The 16,607-nt window shown below is 42.7% G+C and overlaps 1 protein-coding gene across 1 annotated transcript; it reads left to right on the top strand.

The window, feature by feature from the left end:
* Positions 1-531: 531 nt before the first annotated feature.
* On the top strand, positions 532-9,022 carry LOC123113981 (disease resistance protein RGA5). The gene is made up of 5 exons (XM_044535328.1): positions 532-2,086; positions 3,933-5,927; positions 6,008-6,749; positions 6,828-7,064; positions 8,644-9,022. Exons 1-5 carry the CDS (start codon positions 576-578, stop codon positions 8,875-8,877), a joined length of 4,719 nt encoding a protein of 1,572 aa, XP_044391263.1. The 5' UTR covers positions 532-575; the 3' UTR covers positions 8,878-9,022.
* Positions 9,023-16,607: the final 7,585 nt, after the last annotated feature.

The following is a 16,607-nucleotide window of genomic DNA, read 5'->3' as shown; positions in this document are numbered from 1 at the left end:
ATTTTTAGTGTTCGTTGTACTACCATGATTAAAGATGAATAGACTGAAAGTTTTTCCCGCAAAAAAAAAAGAATTGTTAATTGTTTTTGTACAGTCTAAAGATTCGTCATTGTGGTAGATTGTTTTCTTTCCACCGAACTCAGAAATTTTCAGTTCAGCCAAAGAATAGACTTTATCATCAAATATTTTGCTACTGTAATTATCAAATAATCAATATTTGTTTGTAAACACCCATTCGTGTAGCAACGCGTGGGGAATCATCTACTCCCTCCGTTCTGAAATAGATGACCCAAATTTATACTAACTTTGTATTAAAGTTAGTATAAAGTTGAGTCATCTATTTTAGAACGGAGGGAGTAGTTTTGATAAAGGGTGAGTAGTCTATAACGCAATGGCAGAACTCCTGCCTTTTTTGCCGTCAAATTTTTTGAAGAAAAAAAAGATGCTTTTCCAACTAAAAAAAGATCCAAAAAAGATACTGATGCTTTTGAGTGTCTTTTCCGAAGAAAATGGAAGGACGGGGTCGTCGTCTTCAACGTTCCCCTCAGTCCCTCACCTTCCTCCCCCTCCCCGCGATGCCCTGGTGGAAGAGCGCCGCCTACTCCAGGTCCACCTCCCGCATCCCCGGCGGATACCTTGATCCGGACCACCATCTCCCTAGGCAGCGGCGGCTGCGCCATGTCGACGACATCGAGGTCGGGGTCTCCGCGCTCCACCTGGACGATTCGCTCGCCGCCGCGCGGTCATCCTCGTATCCAGCGAGGAGGGATGCGGTCTGGTCTGGGCTCACGTCCGCGAGCTCGGCGCCGATCTCGTCGTCGCAGAGTAGCATGGAGGTGCCGCCAGCGAGGTCGTCGTCGAAACCCATGCCATTGCCACACCCTCTGCCGCTGCCGCACGAGGAGGACGCCGAGGTGGCGCCAGCGAGGTCGTCGTCGAAACCCATGCCATTGCCCCACCCTCTGCCGCTGCCGCACGAGGAGGAGGCCGCTCCGTCATCCTCGGACCAAGCGACAACGGACGCGATCTGGTCTGAGCTCGCGGATCGGATCTTGAGGTCACGGAGTAGAATGGATGAGACGCCGGCGAGGTCGTCGTCGGAACCCATGCCGCTGCCCCACAAGGATGACGCCGCATACTCAGCGAGGAGGGACGCGGTCCCGGTGAAGATGGGGGGCGGTCCTGATTCCGCTTCGCTTGAGGCGGAAACGGAGGATCCCATCACGGCTTTGCTCGGCCCCATGGGTCGCCTCCTCCGGCGACTCCATTCAATCGAGGCTTCCGACCACCCTCTGCCAGAGGGGATTAGTGCGAACGGGGTCCGGCTTCTCAGAGAAGGTCTAGAAGGATTGTACGACCACCTCAAGGATGTGCCGGATACAGATCTGGACCCTGGTGTCACGCCCAAATGGTGGATCAAGGAAGTTCGGGAACTTGCTTACGACACGGAGGACTTGTTCGACGAGGTTATGCAATCCGGTGCCGGTGATGGCGTTGCTGTCGGCAGAAGCTCTCCTCTTGGTACCACCATAATTGGGATTATCAGTAAGCGGAAGCAGCGCCTGCCCCAGATTGCACTGGATTTCTCACATTTAATGGCTCGTTTGGATGATGCGAGAGAAAGATGCAAAAGTTTCCAGCTTGCTCCGGAGACAGCCATCAAACCTGACCATGGGCAAGCCAGTACCAGCCGCCACACACCTGACCTGCCCCTCGACCTGCCGGTGTCGGCCGTGTCAATCTCCAATGCCCATGTGAACACCGCTGGCTGTAGCCTAGTTGGTGTAGAACAACCCATGAAGAAGCTTGTTCACTTGCTGGCTTTCGGCGAGGACAACCAGAAGCAACTCAAGGTAATACCTATCTCTGGATCTGCAGGAGTGGGAAAAACTACGGTTGCCAGAACCATATATCATCAGTACGGAGGGGAGTTCCAGTGCCGGGCTTTTGTAAGGGTGTCCCGAAATCCTGATATGAGGAGGCTTCTCACCAGCATCCTCTCACAAACAAAGGCACCATGGACTCATGCCTTTTCTCATGCGCAGGACCTTATTGACAGTATCATCGAACATCTTCAAGGAAAAAGGTACTCCCTCCGTCCGAAAATACTTGTCATCAAAATGGACAAAAACTGATGTATGTAGAACTAAAATACATCTAGATACATCCCCTTCTATTCATTTTGATGACAAGTATTTCCGGACGGAGGGAGTACTGTATTTCCCTATTGATAGTATCACCTCGTGAGTCATGAGGTGCTAGGGTTAATTCGTCCCCGAAATGATAGTATGGAAATTTTATTTGGCTGAAGTGGATTTTAATAATTATCATATTGTGCTTTTATGGAAAACAGGGAAAATGCTTTTCTTATAAAAGAACTCGAATTTGTCCTTTTCTTTTCTTGTAAGGTTCAGTATCATGAACTTCTGAAGGTATCAATGTTCTAGCATGGCATATGCCTATGAGTTTTATGACATTTTTTTTTGGAGATGCTGACATACTCAAACCCATAGGGAGCATAAGAAGGACTTGCATATGGTGTTCATTGACTTGGAGAAGGCCTATGATAAGATACCGCGGAATGTCATGTGGTGGGCCTTGGAGAAACACAAAGTCCCAGCAAAGTACATTACCCTCATCAAGGACATGTACAATAATGTTGTGACAAGTGTTCGAACAAGTGATGTCGACACCGATGACTTCCCGATTAAGATAGGACTGCATCAGGGGTCAGCTTTGAGCCCTTATCTTTTTGCATTGGTGATGGATGAGGTCACAAGGGGTATACAAGGAGATATCCCATGGTGTATGCTCTTTGCGGATGATGTGGTGCTAGTTGACGATAGTCGGACGGGGGTAAATAGGAAATTAGAGTTATGGAGACAAACCTTGGAATCGAAAGGGTTTAGGCTTAGTAGAACTAAAACCGAGTACATGATGTGCGGTTTCAGTACTACTAGCTGTGAGGAGGAGGAGGTTAGCCTTGATGGCCGGGTGGTACCTCGGAAGGACACCTTTCGGTATTTGGGGTCAATGTTGCAGGAGGATGGGGGTATTGATGAAGATGTGAACCATCGAATCAAAGCCGGATGGATGAAGTGGCGCCAAGCTTCTGGCATTCTCTGTGACAAGAGAGTGCCACAAAAGCTAAAAGGCAAGTTCTACAGGACGGCGGTTCGACCCGCAATGTTGTATGGCGCGGAGTGTTGGCCGACTAAAAGGCGACATGTTCAACAGTTAGGTGTGGCGGAGATGCGTATGTTGAGATGGATGTGTGTCCACACAAGGAAGGATCGAGTCCGGAATGATGATATACGAGATAGAGTTGGGGTAGCACCAATTGAGGAGAAGCTTGTCCAACATCGTTTGAGATGGTTTGGGCATATTCAGCGCAGGCCTCCAGAAGCTCCAGTGCATAGCGGACGGCTAAAGCGTGCGGAGAATGTCAAGAGAGGGCGGGGTCGACCGATTTTGACATGGGAGGAGTCCGTTAAGAGAGACCTCAAGGATTGGAGTATCGACAAAGAGCTAGCTATGGACAGGGGTGCGTGGAAGCTTGCTATCCATGTGCCAGAGCCATGAGTTGGTTGCGAGATCTTATGGGTTTCACCTCTAGCCTACCCCAACTTGTTTGGGACTAAAGGCTTTGTTGTTGTTGTTGTTTTGCTGACATACTCAAACCCCAAACTCATGGATCCATCCTTCCATGTACATTGTCCATTTTCTCGAAAAAGTACATTGTTCACTCTCCTCAGAAAACTAAAAAAAGACAGGAGATAAGTCTGATGTTTTTCTCATAAACATCGCCAATTACTCTTTCCTTAGTTGTATGCGTTCTCGTTCTTATGTATTCCTTTTAGAGATAAATCAAGTTTTGTATTGATTGTGTTTCTTTTGTGTACTTGACCAAATATATTTGTCATGACTTGCAGCTACTTCATTGTAGTCGATGATTTATGGGCATCATCAGAATGGGATATTATTAGCCGTGCTTTTCCTTATGGTGATCGTTGCAGCAGAATACTGACAACCACGCAAGTTGAGGATGTAGCATTAGCATGCTCTCGTTATGAGTCAGAATACATATTTGAGATGAGACCTCTTAATTATGGTGAATCTCAGAAATTATTCTTCAATAATGTTTTTGGTTCCGAATGTGAAGGTGCTTGCCCTAAAGAGTTTGAAGTAGTTGCAGATAGGATTATCAGGAAATGCGGTGGTTTACCGTTATCAATTGTAAGTATAGCAAGCCTGTTGCTCCCAAGCAAGTGGAACCCTGCAATGTGGGAGAAGGTAGAAAGTTCTCTACCCTCCACTTTGAGGACAGATCCTACTTCCCAAGGGATGAAAGATGTTATAATCCTTATTTACAATAAGCTTCCACTTCACTTGAAGGCATGCTTGCTCTACCTTGGTATGTATCCAGAGGGCCGCACTATCATGAAGGATGATTTGGTGAAGCAATGGGTAGCTGAAAGTTTGGTCAGTGACACTGATTATGGTTGCTTTGACGAGCTTGTCAGAAGAGGTATGATCCAGCCTGTTGACACCAACTACGACGGGGAGGTTTTGTCATGTACAGTTAACCACATGGTAATGGATCTTATCAGGTACAAATCCATTGAGGAGAATTTCATCATTGTTGTGAAATATTTTGAATCAACTCTGCTGCTTCCTGACAAGGTTCGTCGATTGTCCCTCCAGTTCGGAGGTTCAAAAAGTGCAAAGATACCAGAAAGCATCAGAGTGTCCCAAGTTCGATCACTTCTGTTTTGTGGATCCTCCAGATGTGTGCCTTCCATTCCGGATTATGGCATTCTCCGAGTCCTGATTCTTCATATTTGGGCTGATCAAGATCAGATGAGTTTTGACCTCACTAGAATCAATGAGCTATTTCGACTGAGATATCTGATGGTTGAATGTAATATCACCATCAATTTGCCAGACAAGATTAAAGGATTACAATACTTGGAGACACTGCAATTAGATGGAAGACTATCCGCTGTTCCATCAGATATTGGTCATTTGGAGAATTTACGGCACCTCTGCCTTCCAAGCGAGGCTAATGTGAGGGACCTTGACAGGCTGACCAATCTCCAGGATCTTCATCTCACCCTTTCTACAGCACATCCAATTGAGAATCTGGAGGTTACCATGAAATGCATGGGCTCAATTCTCCACAAACTCAACAACCTCAAGTCTATAATTCTGGCATCTGCAGGTTCCTTTCCCATAAATACTTCAAGTCTGAGCATTTCGTGTGATGGCTTGAGCAACGTGTCCCCTGTTCTGGCCCATCTTGAGAGACTTGAGCTATTGCCACAGGTTTGCATCTTTCCCAGCCTCCCAAAGTGGTTTAAAACACTCGACAAACTCTGCACTCTAAAGATAGCAATTAGAGAGTTGTCGAACAGTGATATGGATATCGTTAAAGGATTGCCTGCCCTCAGTGCTCTCTGGCTGTATATCCAGACAGCGCCGACAGAGACGATTGTCTTTGGCAAGTCCGGATTTTCAGCTCTCAAGTACTTCAAGTTGAGGTGCAGTGAACCTTTGCTGAAATTCGAGGCTGATGCAATGCCTAATCTTCGGAAGCTCAAATTAGTCTTCAGTGTCCAGGAAGTGCAGCAGCATAGAGTTGTACCTATCTGCATTGAGCACCTGGCAGGGCTTAAAGAGATATCCGCGAAAATTGGGGGTGCAGGTGCTGCTGGCACAGAGTCTGCCTTGAGGATTTCTGTTAGCAATGATCCAAAAAATCCAAAAATCAACTGTCAACTGGTGAACTGGAACTTCTATGCTGAAGATAGAATTATAGCGATACCAGACCAAGCAGCCATAATTATAGAAGAACGGGGTGAGATCCTGGAGGAAAACACAGAATATGAGTACAAAGGGGAAGATGGGGACAGGCAAGCTGATAGCGGGTATGGATTTTTCCTTTCTTTGATTTATTGATTCTTCAAGCAATTTTTCTTGTGTGATGCTAAAAGGTTACTGCAATCAGGACTTCTACGCTGCCGGAATCCTCTCCCTCGTTCCCTTTGAGACCCACCGGCCAGCTATATGGCCAGAGGCTCCTTTCTGTGTGGTCCAGGGCCAGGCACACCTTGAAAGCCGTGCCCCGCACCTTGAAAGCCAGGCCCCACACCTTGAAACCTGCCTCTGAGGGCCACGACGGTCTCCTCTGGTGGTACAACCTCGTGCCATGCAACGCCGGTGAGCTCTCCATGGCCTATGTTCAGGCTAATAGGCTGATGGAGGACCATTGTCGCGTAGATTCATCTCCTACCCTCGGCACCTTTGTTGGTATTTTTGATGGTCATGGTGGTGCCGAAGCTGCCCGCTTCACTGCTGAGCATCTCTTCCCTAATATCCAATCCGAAGCCACGTCTAGCTGGCAGGGCGTGACAGAGGAAACCATCAGGAAGGCGTTCCTGGACACAGATGAAAGCTTCATCGCTCATGTCGAGAAACAATGGTTAGTCAAGCCCCAGCTTGCCGCCGTTGGGTCATGCTGCCTTGTCGGCGTCGTGCACCAGCGGACACTCTTCGTCGCCAACCTCGGGGACTCCCGGGCTGTTCTCGGGAAAGTTGGTCTCAATGGGAAGATTGACCCAGTGCAGCTGACCACTGAACATGTTGCCTCTGACGAGAGTGTCAGGCAGGAGCTCAGGGATCAGCACCCCGATGATCCGCATATTGTGGTGCTTAAGCATGGTGTCTGGAGAGTGAGAGGCTTCATACAGGTCCTTCTTATCCTAATGTTTGGTTTTATGTTGCAGTACGTGCATACATGTTCGGCGCTTACACAGTGGATGATGCAGGTGTCCAGAACAATAGGTGACGCATACTTGAAACATGAGCACTTTAACAGGGAACCGCTCCATAGTAAGTTCAGGCTTCGGGAACCATTCAGCCGGCCTATATTGAGTGCCAACCCATCTATCATGTCACACAGTCTTCAACCAAGTGACCGTTTCATCATATTTGCCTCCGACGGTCTGTGGGAACACTTGAGTAATGAGACAGCCGTCAAGATTGTTCACAAACATGGGCGTACTGTAAGTCTCCACACTTGTATATTTTCTCTCATTCCACTTTTTTATGTAATAAGGCTTCCTGGCTTTCACCTGTTGCCTAAGATGATCTAAAATCAACTAATTTGTGAAATCTCTGTGGCCATGCCATTTACTATCAAATGTGTCTATTTAATCTCTATTTATGCAAACGTATTCACATTGTTACAGTAGAGAATTTTTACTTTGCATTAAGAAAATTCAGAGTACCGGGGGAATAGCTGTTAACTCTTTAGAGCATCTTCAACAGCCGCGCTATAGCGCCGCGCGCAAAAAACCTTTTAGCGCGCGCGCTGCGGCTGGTTTTGCGCGCCCGCCTGCGCTGGCTCCAGCAGCCGCGCCATAATGCAGCGCGCGCGCGCCGTTCCAGCAGAGCGCAAAAATACAGCGCGCGCGACTCGCCGGGCATTTTGCATATATGGATATTTTGGACAAAAATGAACATGTAAAATTTGACACAAACAAGTTGATGAATAAAAGTTCATGCCCACAAGTTCATCAAAATCATGCCCACGAGTTCATCGAACCAAGTTCAAATGCAAACTAAAAGTTCAAGACATGAAAGACACATCAAGCTTCATCTTCATCTTCCTCTTCCTCTTCTTCGTCTTCGTCCTCATCTTCCGAAGACGACTCTTCCGCCTCCGAAGATGAACCTTCCTCCCTATCCTCATCACGCACCGCATCACGCACCGGTGTACAGCGGGGTGAGCGGGGCGCCGGTGTGCGCGTCCATGGCGGGGGGCAGGGCGCCGGCGCCGGCGCGCGCGGGGCGTAGGACGAGGAGAGGGAGAGAGTGCGGGCGCGAGCGCTCGAGTGTGCCGCGCGCTGTAGCTGGCGCTCCAAATACACCGCGCGGATAAGTGTTTTTGACCGCGCGCCCAACCCGTTATCGCGCGCGCGCCGTTTTTGCGCGCTGCTGGAGCGAGCCGCCGCGTTGCGCGCGCGCTAAAAAGGCCTATTTTGCGGCGCGGCGCTAGTTTAGCGCGGCTGTTGGAGATGCTCTTAGTAACTTCATTAGACCATGAAAGTAGCTGTCTAGTGTTGCAAGTTGTGTACTGGGGCGATCCTAGGTAGATACAAGTGAAAATCTTTGCTACCTACAGTTTTGTGCTATTTTTTCAATTTCTATAGATTCCTGCCGTATGCACCTTTGTGTTCTTGATGCTCTTGATTTGTACTCCCTCCGTCCCAAAATAAGTGCCATTGATTTTGTACACGTACTAAATCAACGACACTTATTTTTGAACGGAGGGAGTAATATTTTTGCATACATATGCTAGGTGTTAATCTGCCAAGTAAGACAAGCAGATACGGACGACAATTTGACATGCTTGCTGCAAATAAATAAATAAATTTGACATGCTAGTTTATAAGCCGTAATGTGCACCATAAATTTGATTCACTTGACATAGCTGCCAGGGTAGTTTTCGTTTTTCCTTGTTGGGTGAAGAGTTAGTATCTGTTTGAACATGTGCAAACTCCCTTTATCATTTTTTGTGAGAGAAAGATTGCGTATATTATTATGACTCAATGGATGGCATGCCTTTTCCGTTATGTACAGGGAATTGCGAGAAGGCTTATAGAAGCAGCTCTCCAGGAAGCGGGGAAGAAACGAGAGCTTACTTTGAAAGATATCATGAAGATCGAGAGTGGCGTTCGCAGGCATTTCCACGATGATATAACCGTGGTTGTCTTGTTTATAGATCATGGCCTATCAGCGAAAGATCATGCACAAGAAAGCCGGGCCCTTTCCATAAGTGTACCTTCGGGCCTCGGCGATCTAGCCTGGGCGTAACTTTGGTTTTACTGTGCTCGCCCGTCGAACTAGAGTATGTATGATGATTGATCACTACTTTGATGCTGCTGTGCTCGTCTGTCAAACTGTGTATAAAATGACCTCGAAAACCCTTTTATCCAGAAAAAGGTGCTTTAACCCAACATTTTCTTCCAGAGAAAGCTGGGTAACGACTTTTTGAATGATTTGAAGATTGCTCACTAGGCCTACCGCGCGGTGACTTGCTGCGTGACTTTGCTCGCATTATAAAGCCTGGGTATGTTGTTCACTCGGAGGGACACAGATCATCTTATAGTCGTGTGTATCGCTGCTTGTTCTGAGCTACGTACTACTTGGATACAAAAGACGCGACTTGTTCTTGATCATGCTTACCCACGCATGCAGTTTTTCAGCTCACACACTGTGTATCATCTTGGGCTCGTATGTAGCGCATCGCGTCGCAGCTCCTGCCGTGGGTGGAGATTCGGCATGTGCTGGGGGCGATCGATTCTGCTGTCGAGAGGTGTGGCATTTTGGAAGTAAAAGCTGGTTTGTTTCTAAATACTGCAATAGCGATAGGAATGACTACCTGTCAGACTGACTCCAGAAACGGGTCAGTCGAATGACAAAATCAAACAACAACCAATTCAGAAAACGATCTGACTGCCCCAAACTTGGGGCCAGTCGAAAAGCCCAGAATGACTAGCGTCAGGGTTTGTTTCTGAGTTTTTTCTGACTTCTGGCCGAAGCCCACATCTAAAACGGGCTTGAATCCGCTAAGAAACTAACCCACTAAACAACATCCACCTAACGCACACACAGTTCTCTCAAAAAAAAAAAAAAACCCTAACGCACACAGAACAAAGTCTTCTTCCTCCCCTTTCTTCCCGATACCAGAGGAGTGAGCCGCCGCCATGGATGTGAAACAAAACTCAGATGATCTGATCTCTTCTGGCCTCTGTTTAGTTCTTTTGCTAACATTTCTTCCTCCCAAAGCCCTTCTCCTCCAGTCGCCCAGAGATCACAAGCAGAAAAACCAGAAAAATGGATGAGTTCTCAACTTCTCATATCATTCTGAGATCTCAGACCTGTCAAGAAAAAGACCAAACCAAGTAGAGACAAACCTGGAGGTGAAAGTGCTACACGTATTTCAAAGGTAATATTGATAATCCTCCACCACTCCTTTGATCAGGCATCATATCGCCTTGATGCAGATAACTGACATCACATCCTCCCTTTTAGTAGATCAGGAAAAGTACACTTGCTCTTGTTCATGAGATACACCTGACAGATGTAAAAAAAAAAGTGTTATGTGTTCAGAAACTACTGAATGTGCTGGTGTGTTGTGCTGATTTGAAACATATGAGTAGAAAGTTGCATATTCAGAGAACTAAAGTTGCTTGTCCTGAAAAATGCTGGTGCATGAATGTACTTGGGTCAATTTGTTTCTAATTCTCGCAACAAATAGCTTGCACTTCCTGAGTAGCAAAAAAAAAACATTTAGATATGCAGTTTCAATTATACCATAGCACCTACGCAGATATCTGAACAAGTTATTTATCTACAGTTAATCCAGAACACCCGCAGATATCAGAATTTCATGCACAAAAAAATATAACAAAAAAATCTGTACTCATGTAGTCATTTATCTACAGTTAATCCAGAACAACCCCCAGATATCAGAATGTTATATAAAACAATGCACGCAGAAGATACCACCAAAAATTATGCAGTTATGAAGTTATTTATTGTAGTTATTTATTTCAAGTTAATTCAGAACACACCAGCAAATGAGAAATTCTTCTTACAAAATGCTAGTAGAACATTATAGCCACAAATTCATAGTAATTTAGTTCATAACCTACAGTTATAACAGAAGACAAGATGCATTTCCATTTTGATGAACTAGATCATGAAAAGTATGCTTGCTCTTGTTAATTTTAAGGTGCAACTACCAGAAATAAATTCATTATGCAAAAGCGCAAAACTGAGTTTCCACTTTCAGGTAAACGTACTAGGACAAGATATTTACCAGCAAGGATGTTGTTACAGTGCAGAAAGATAAGAAGACAACATGGTTAGCAAAAAAAATTCAATCAAAAATGTTTGTGTAGATACTAACATTTATTAAGTTATTATGAATACAAACATTACTCCTATAAAAAATTTCAGGTGCAGAAAAATTAAAAACAACATGATCAACATCTACAATCAGATGGAAATTCAATTCATGTGACTCGGCAGGTTATTTTCGTATTTCTCAGCATAGAAAAAACAGAAAAGAACAACTAACCTGCTGCTTTTTCCTTATGTAGAACACGGTAGATGCGCAAACTTATGGAGTACAAGAAGACCAACTGTACGCTGCACAAAAGAAAGAATCAACTGAAAAGATGAATTATAACAGTAATGCATATAACTCATGAACAACAAATAAAATTATGCACACTTTTTCAAGGACTCTGTTGTAAATATGATTTGCAGGAATTAATTGAAGTTCAGTTTGGAAAGCAAAGTTGCAAAGTGATTAATGAATTGCTAGCACCAGAAGGAGTCACACAGTCGTACACACAACTCATGAAACAGATGACTCTCATGAGTCATCTTCAAAGTGACAACATGTCAATCCCTATAACAAGTTTCACTTCGCTCTTGACAATAGGCATGGATGCTCAGGTATGTCTCCTTAAAAATGTAATCTATAATTAAACATTTTCCATGTAGTTAAATATTACAGAATTTGTACATGACAATATTTATATCGCAGGATCACCACAAAACAGCAAATCCAATAACAAGCAACCATCATATTGAAGAAGCAGATGAAGATGAAGTTAATGAGGATAGTTCTGAATGCAATAGTGAATTTTACCTGGACTGCAGTAGTGATGAGAATGAAACTGATGCGGAGGAAGATTACCTGAAGCAAAATACAGTAAGTTGTGAACAGTTGTCTGCAGATCATGAGTATTCAGAGTCGCGGCAAGTAGAGCAGAGTTGGCACAACTCTATTTCAGATGTTGTGCAAGAAATGTTGTCAAATCAAGAAGAACAGATAGCATGTATCAATGAGCCAGCATTGCAAGGTCATGATTATGCGGAAACAACTGATACATATGGCACAAGTGGGAGTGACGAATCAGAGTTTGAAACAGATCAACAACAATATGAAGAAGCACATAAAAACAACTCTGATCTTGATAGCAGTGATGAGTTACCAGAGTCAGACCAACAAGGTGAGAACATGCATCTATCAGGCAGTCATGACATTGGACACCAACAGGATGAGGCCAACAATAAATCAAACAAAGATAAGAATAAGTTATCACATGAAGATATTGAATTTTTTCTTGAGAATGAGGTCACAGAGAAGGCGTTGAAACTAAGCCAAGAAGATGAAAAGAATCTCATGGCAACACTAAACATGTCATTTGAAAGTGATGCTGATGCACACAGATTCTACTATGAATATGCAGCTATCGCAGGATTCTCTATACGGAAAGCTGCAAACTATCACTGCCAAAAGAAAGATGCTGACAACAACAAAATGACAAGATTTACTTTGAAGTGCAACAGGTCTGGTAAACCTAGAAACAGGACAAAACCGACAGCAGCAAGAGCAAAGAGGAGAAAGTACAAAGGTGATAAAAATGCACCTACTGTGCTTGAGAATACAACAGATAGAAGAAGGAATTACACAATCAAAACGGGTTGTAAATCTCAAATGGTTGTTACCTGGAAATTTGAGCTCGAACAATGGGTGGTCACAAGGCTGATCATTCAGCATAATCATGAACTCCATCCACGGGGGAAGTCATGTTCCTGAAATCACACAAGTATATCACTGAGCAAGAGAAAGACTTGATCAGGATTTGCAAAAGAGTAAATATACCAACTAGAAAGATAATGGGAATCATGTCATTCTTCCGAGGAAAAGGGCTTTCTTCATTGCCTTACACACCAAAACAAATTAGTAACATGGGCACAAAAATGAGAGGAGATAATGGTCTGAATGATATGATGCAAGTGGTATCATTTTTTGAACAGAAAAAGTCAGAAAATCCATTGTCTTTTCTACTCATTCAAAGCGGATCCAAAGAAGAATGTGATGCATATATTTTGGGCAGATGGCAGTGGAATAAGGAACTATCAACAGTATGGCGATCTTCTCAGTTTCGACACAACCTACAAGACCAACAAATACAATATGAAATTTGCTCCATTTGTGGGAGTAAATGGTCATGGAGACAACTTCCTTTTTGCATGTGGTTTCATTCAAGATGAGAAGAAGGAAACATTTGAGTGGCTGTTCAACACATTTCTAAAATGCATGGGAGCGAAAAGTACTAAATCTATCATAACGGATCAAGAAGCAGCTATGAAAAAGGCAGTACCTAAATGCTTTCCAAATTGCAATCATAGGAACTGTTTGTTCCACATTCTCACAAAAGCTCATAACAAAGCTAGAAGGACATTTGGAAAGAACCAATAATTGAATGCTCAATTTCATGACATAATCCTAAACTCCCAAACAGTGCAAGAATTTGAGCAACTATGGCCAGAAATGGTTCAACAACACAATGTTCAGCATATCAAGTATTTTGCAACTATGTGGAAAAACAGGAAGAGATTCGCTGTCTACTTCAAGAATCACTTTTATCCATTTATCCAGACAATAGCGAGAAGCGAAGGCACGGATGCTATATTCAAAGAAAATGTAGGTTCAACTCATAGTGTGATTGCTTTCATGATTGAGTATGATAGAATATCACAAAGCATTGAAGAAAAAAGGAAAGAAAATGATTCTGTAACAAGAAGAACTTCTCCAACAATGTGGAGTGACTGGGCATTGGAAAAGTAGGCAGCAATACTGTATAATAGGGGCATTTTCTACAAATTTTAGGAAGAGTTAATGAATTCAACTAAGTTTCACATGGTTGAAGTTGAAAGAAACAAGCGGTATGAGGTGTTCAAGTCACCAACTCAAGCACTATTTGACAACCCCAGAACTTTCATAGTCATGGTGGACAGAGACTCTGAAAATTTCACATGCATATGTGGAAAATTTGAAATGGACGACATACTATGTTGTCATGCACTCAAAGTCATGCAAGCATTGAACATTGATGAGGTGGCAGAAAAGTATTTCATTGATAGATGGAGACCTACAGAAAAGAAATCACAGCAAGTAACTAAACAAGTCACAAACCTGTTAGATTTGGATGATCAGATGGCATTCTTCTCATTATCAAGAAGGCTCGCTGGGTTAGCTTCTCAAGCATCAAAAAATCCCGCAAGGAGGAAAGTTTTCAGTGAGCAGATAACCAATTTAGATAAATTAATTTTGGCCACACCTTGCATGGCAGAAGGTGAAGAATCAAAAAGTTGTTCCTCAGAAGTAGCATCTGTGACTGTGGGAATTTTGAGTTTGGGGAGGAGATCTGAGAACACACTAAACGATCCAGTATACACAAAACCAAAAGGAAGAATGAAGAAAACAGGAAGGCAAAAGAGCATAATTGAGGAAATTCTAGCCAAACCAAAAATGACTTGTTCTGGATGTGGCAAACAAGGTCACAGGGTAACTGGATGTAAGCCAACACAAGAGGATGCCCCACAAAAAAAAGAAGAGGGGTAACATACATCTTTCGTTCATAATTTTTTACTTCAGCAACTCAAAAAATAATAGAAATCCTAAAAAATGTTTCTAATAATCTGGATTTTTAAATTGCAGGAAGAAAAGACATGCAATATATACAGATGAGGAGACGGCAAAGACGATGAAGAAAACTAAATGCACATGTTTACCAATTTTTTTAAAAGTCTTGTAATAAAAAATCAGAAATATACAATGGACTAATTGGTAGTTGTTTTCTTCTTTTACAATTTCAGAAAGAAAAGAAGGCAATTCAAAGTCCAAAAAGAAGGTCTTGTAAAAAAGTTGGGCCTTGAAGAGCTAGCTAAAAAGCTTATAAAAGAAAGCTGAGGCAGATGAAAAATTCAAACTGAAAAGACAATTTGCTTGATTTGGACCTGTATGCAATGATGTTTGATGTAATGTATGTATTGCAAGTTTAGTTGCTTGGGACTTATATTTTATTTACCATTTATTAATTGTAGCTTGCAAGATATGATTTCAAAGCCAAAAAAAAGAACAGAAGCTTCAAAGCATGAACAGAGAGATGTTAGAAAGACAAACCTTCGAACACACAACTCGCACCAGAACTAGAAAGAGCAAGAAGAAAGGGTCGGGGCGCATATAGAGCATGAGACCTAGAAAATGAGTAATATATAGGGATGGGGAGGGTAAACGGTGGAGATGCAGAAAAATTAAAAGCGGCGGAGGTAGTGGGGGTAGTGGCCTCTCTGGTAGTCGGTTCCTCGGTATAAGTGGTGTGTAGTGGGGGTTAGTGGGTCCAGAGTAGTGTGGTTAGTTGGATAACTTGCATCAAACACGTGTCTATGCAGAAAACATGTGGCAACAAATAGAGGGAACAAAGAATGAACCAGTGCTAGAAAACAGAACTGGCTTTTAAAGAGAGAAAAAGATTAGACGATCCAGGAAATTGTTTTAAGTCATGAACTTTTTTCTCCAACAGCAAACAATAAGCAATCCTATAGAAAATTGTTTTAAATTAAATCACAAAAAAGCAGACACTATTATTCATAAGAAATCAAGTAAAAAGAAAAGGGAAAAAATTAACACATATAAGGGAATCAAAATGTTCCAAAATTGTGGAAAGGAAAAAACTTAATGTAGGATCATATCATTGTTCTTCTTGTTTGATCTATATGGAAATCAAACGGCACAACATGATCCAGAAGAAAACTAAAATGCAAAATTTTAGTGCACAACAGGATGTTATACAAAAATATTAAACTGAGCACAAAGAAAAAGATTTATATTCTAACACATCAGACAGTATACAAACATCTCATGGACTTTCAAAAAATAACAAAAAAAAGCCGTAACATCTCAAAATATTTCATCATCACAGTATACATGAGGAATGATTTCATCATCACACATATCATTCCAATCATTTCTAAAAGAAATATTACACATGAATTAGCTACTGAGATTTTAAAATTGTCTTCATTCCATGTTTGAATCGACTCCATCCTCGCAAAAGTTTTCTTGTTGGTGAAAATGCTTCAATGGCTACATTCTGAAACTGCAACAAAGCAAAATGACAAAAAATAAGGTCGGTTGTAAAATTTGACAAAAATAGAGTAATGGCACAAGTAATCAATTAGATGGCACAAGTAATCAATAAAAATATGATGAAAAATAAATAGTTCAACAACTGGATAAATGCTGTTAAAATGAATTACTCCCTCCGTTCCAAAATAGATGACTCAACTTTGTACTAACTTACTACAAAGTTGAGTCATCTATTTTGGAACGGAGGAAGTAGATAGCATCCTTACTCATGAGCAGTATAAGAATTCAAGAACAAGGTTCTTCTGGTCAGTCAAAATGTTGAGGTCGCTGAACATCATCTCATTCGCCAGCCTAACTCTAATGTTTGGAATATATTCATCCTTAATGATATCATGCGTCTGGACTCTAAGCTTCCAGTGCTTATAACATAACGTTGTATGAATACCACAGTCAACACTGCAGTAAAATCAACAGCAAACAAAATTAGGCATCAAAGTAGCAAAAATTTACTACGCTTGCACTTCTTCCAAAGTTTCTGAATGTAAACATGTAATAAAAATCCTTCACATTGCAGTGAATGAATTGG

The sequence above is a fragment of the Triticum aestivum genome, chromosome 5B (genome assembly GCF_018294505.1).
Source record: "Triticum aestivum cultivar Chinese Spring chromosome 5B, IWGSC CS RefSeq v2.1, whole genome shotgun sequence".
NCBI lineage: Eukaryota > Viridiplantae > Streptophyta > Magnoliopsida > Poales > Poaceae > Triticum > Triticum aestivum.
This window is presented reverse-complemented; position numbering and strand designations above follow the sequence as displayed.

Excerpts from the sequence above, each read along its gene's own strand:
- LOC123113981 (XM_044535328.1), top strand. The coding sequence starts at position 576 with ATGCCCTGGTGGAAGAGCGCCGCCTACTCCAGGTCCACCTCCCGCATC. Across the intron at positions 5,928-6,007 it reads GACAGGCAAGCTGATAGCGG|GACTTCTACGCTGCCGGAAT; the intron begins GTATGGATTTTT and ends TACTGCAATCAG. Across the intron at positions 7,065-8,643 it reads TTCACAAACATGGGCGTACT|GGAATTGCGAGAAGGCTTAT; the intron begins GTAAGTCTCCAC and ends CGTTATGTACAG.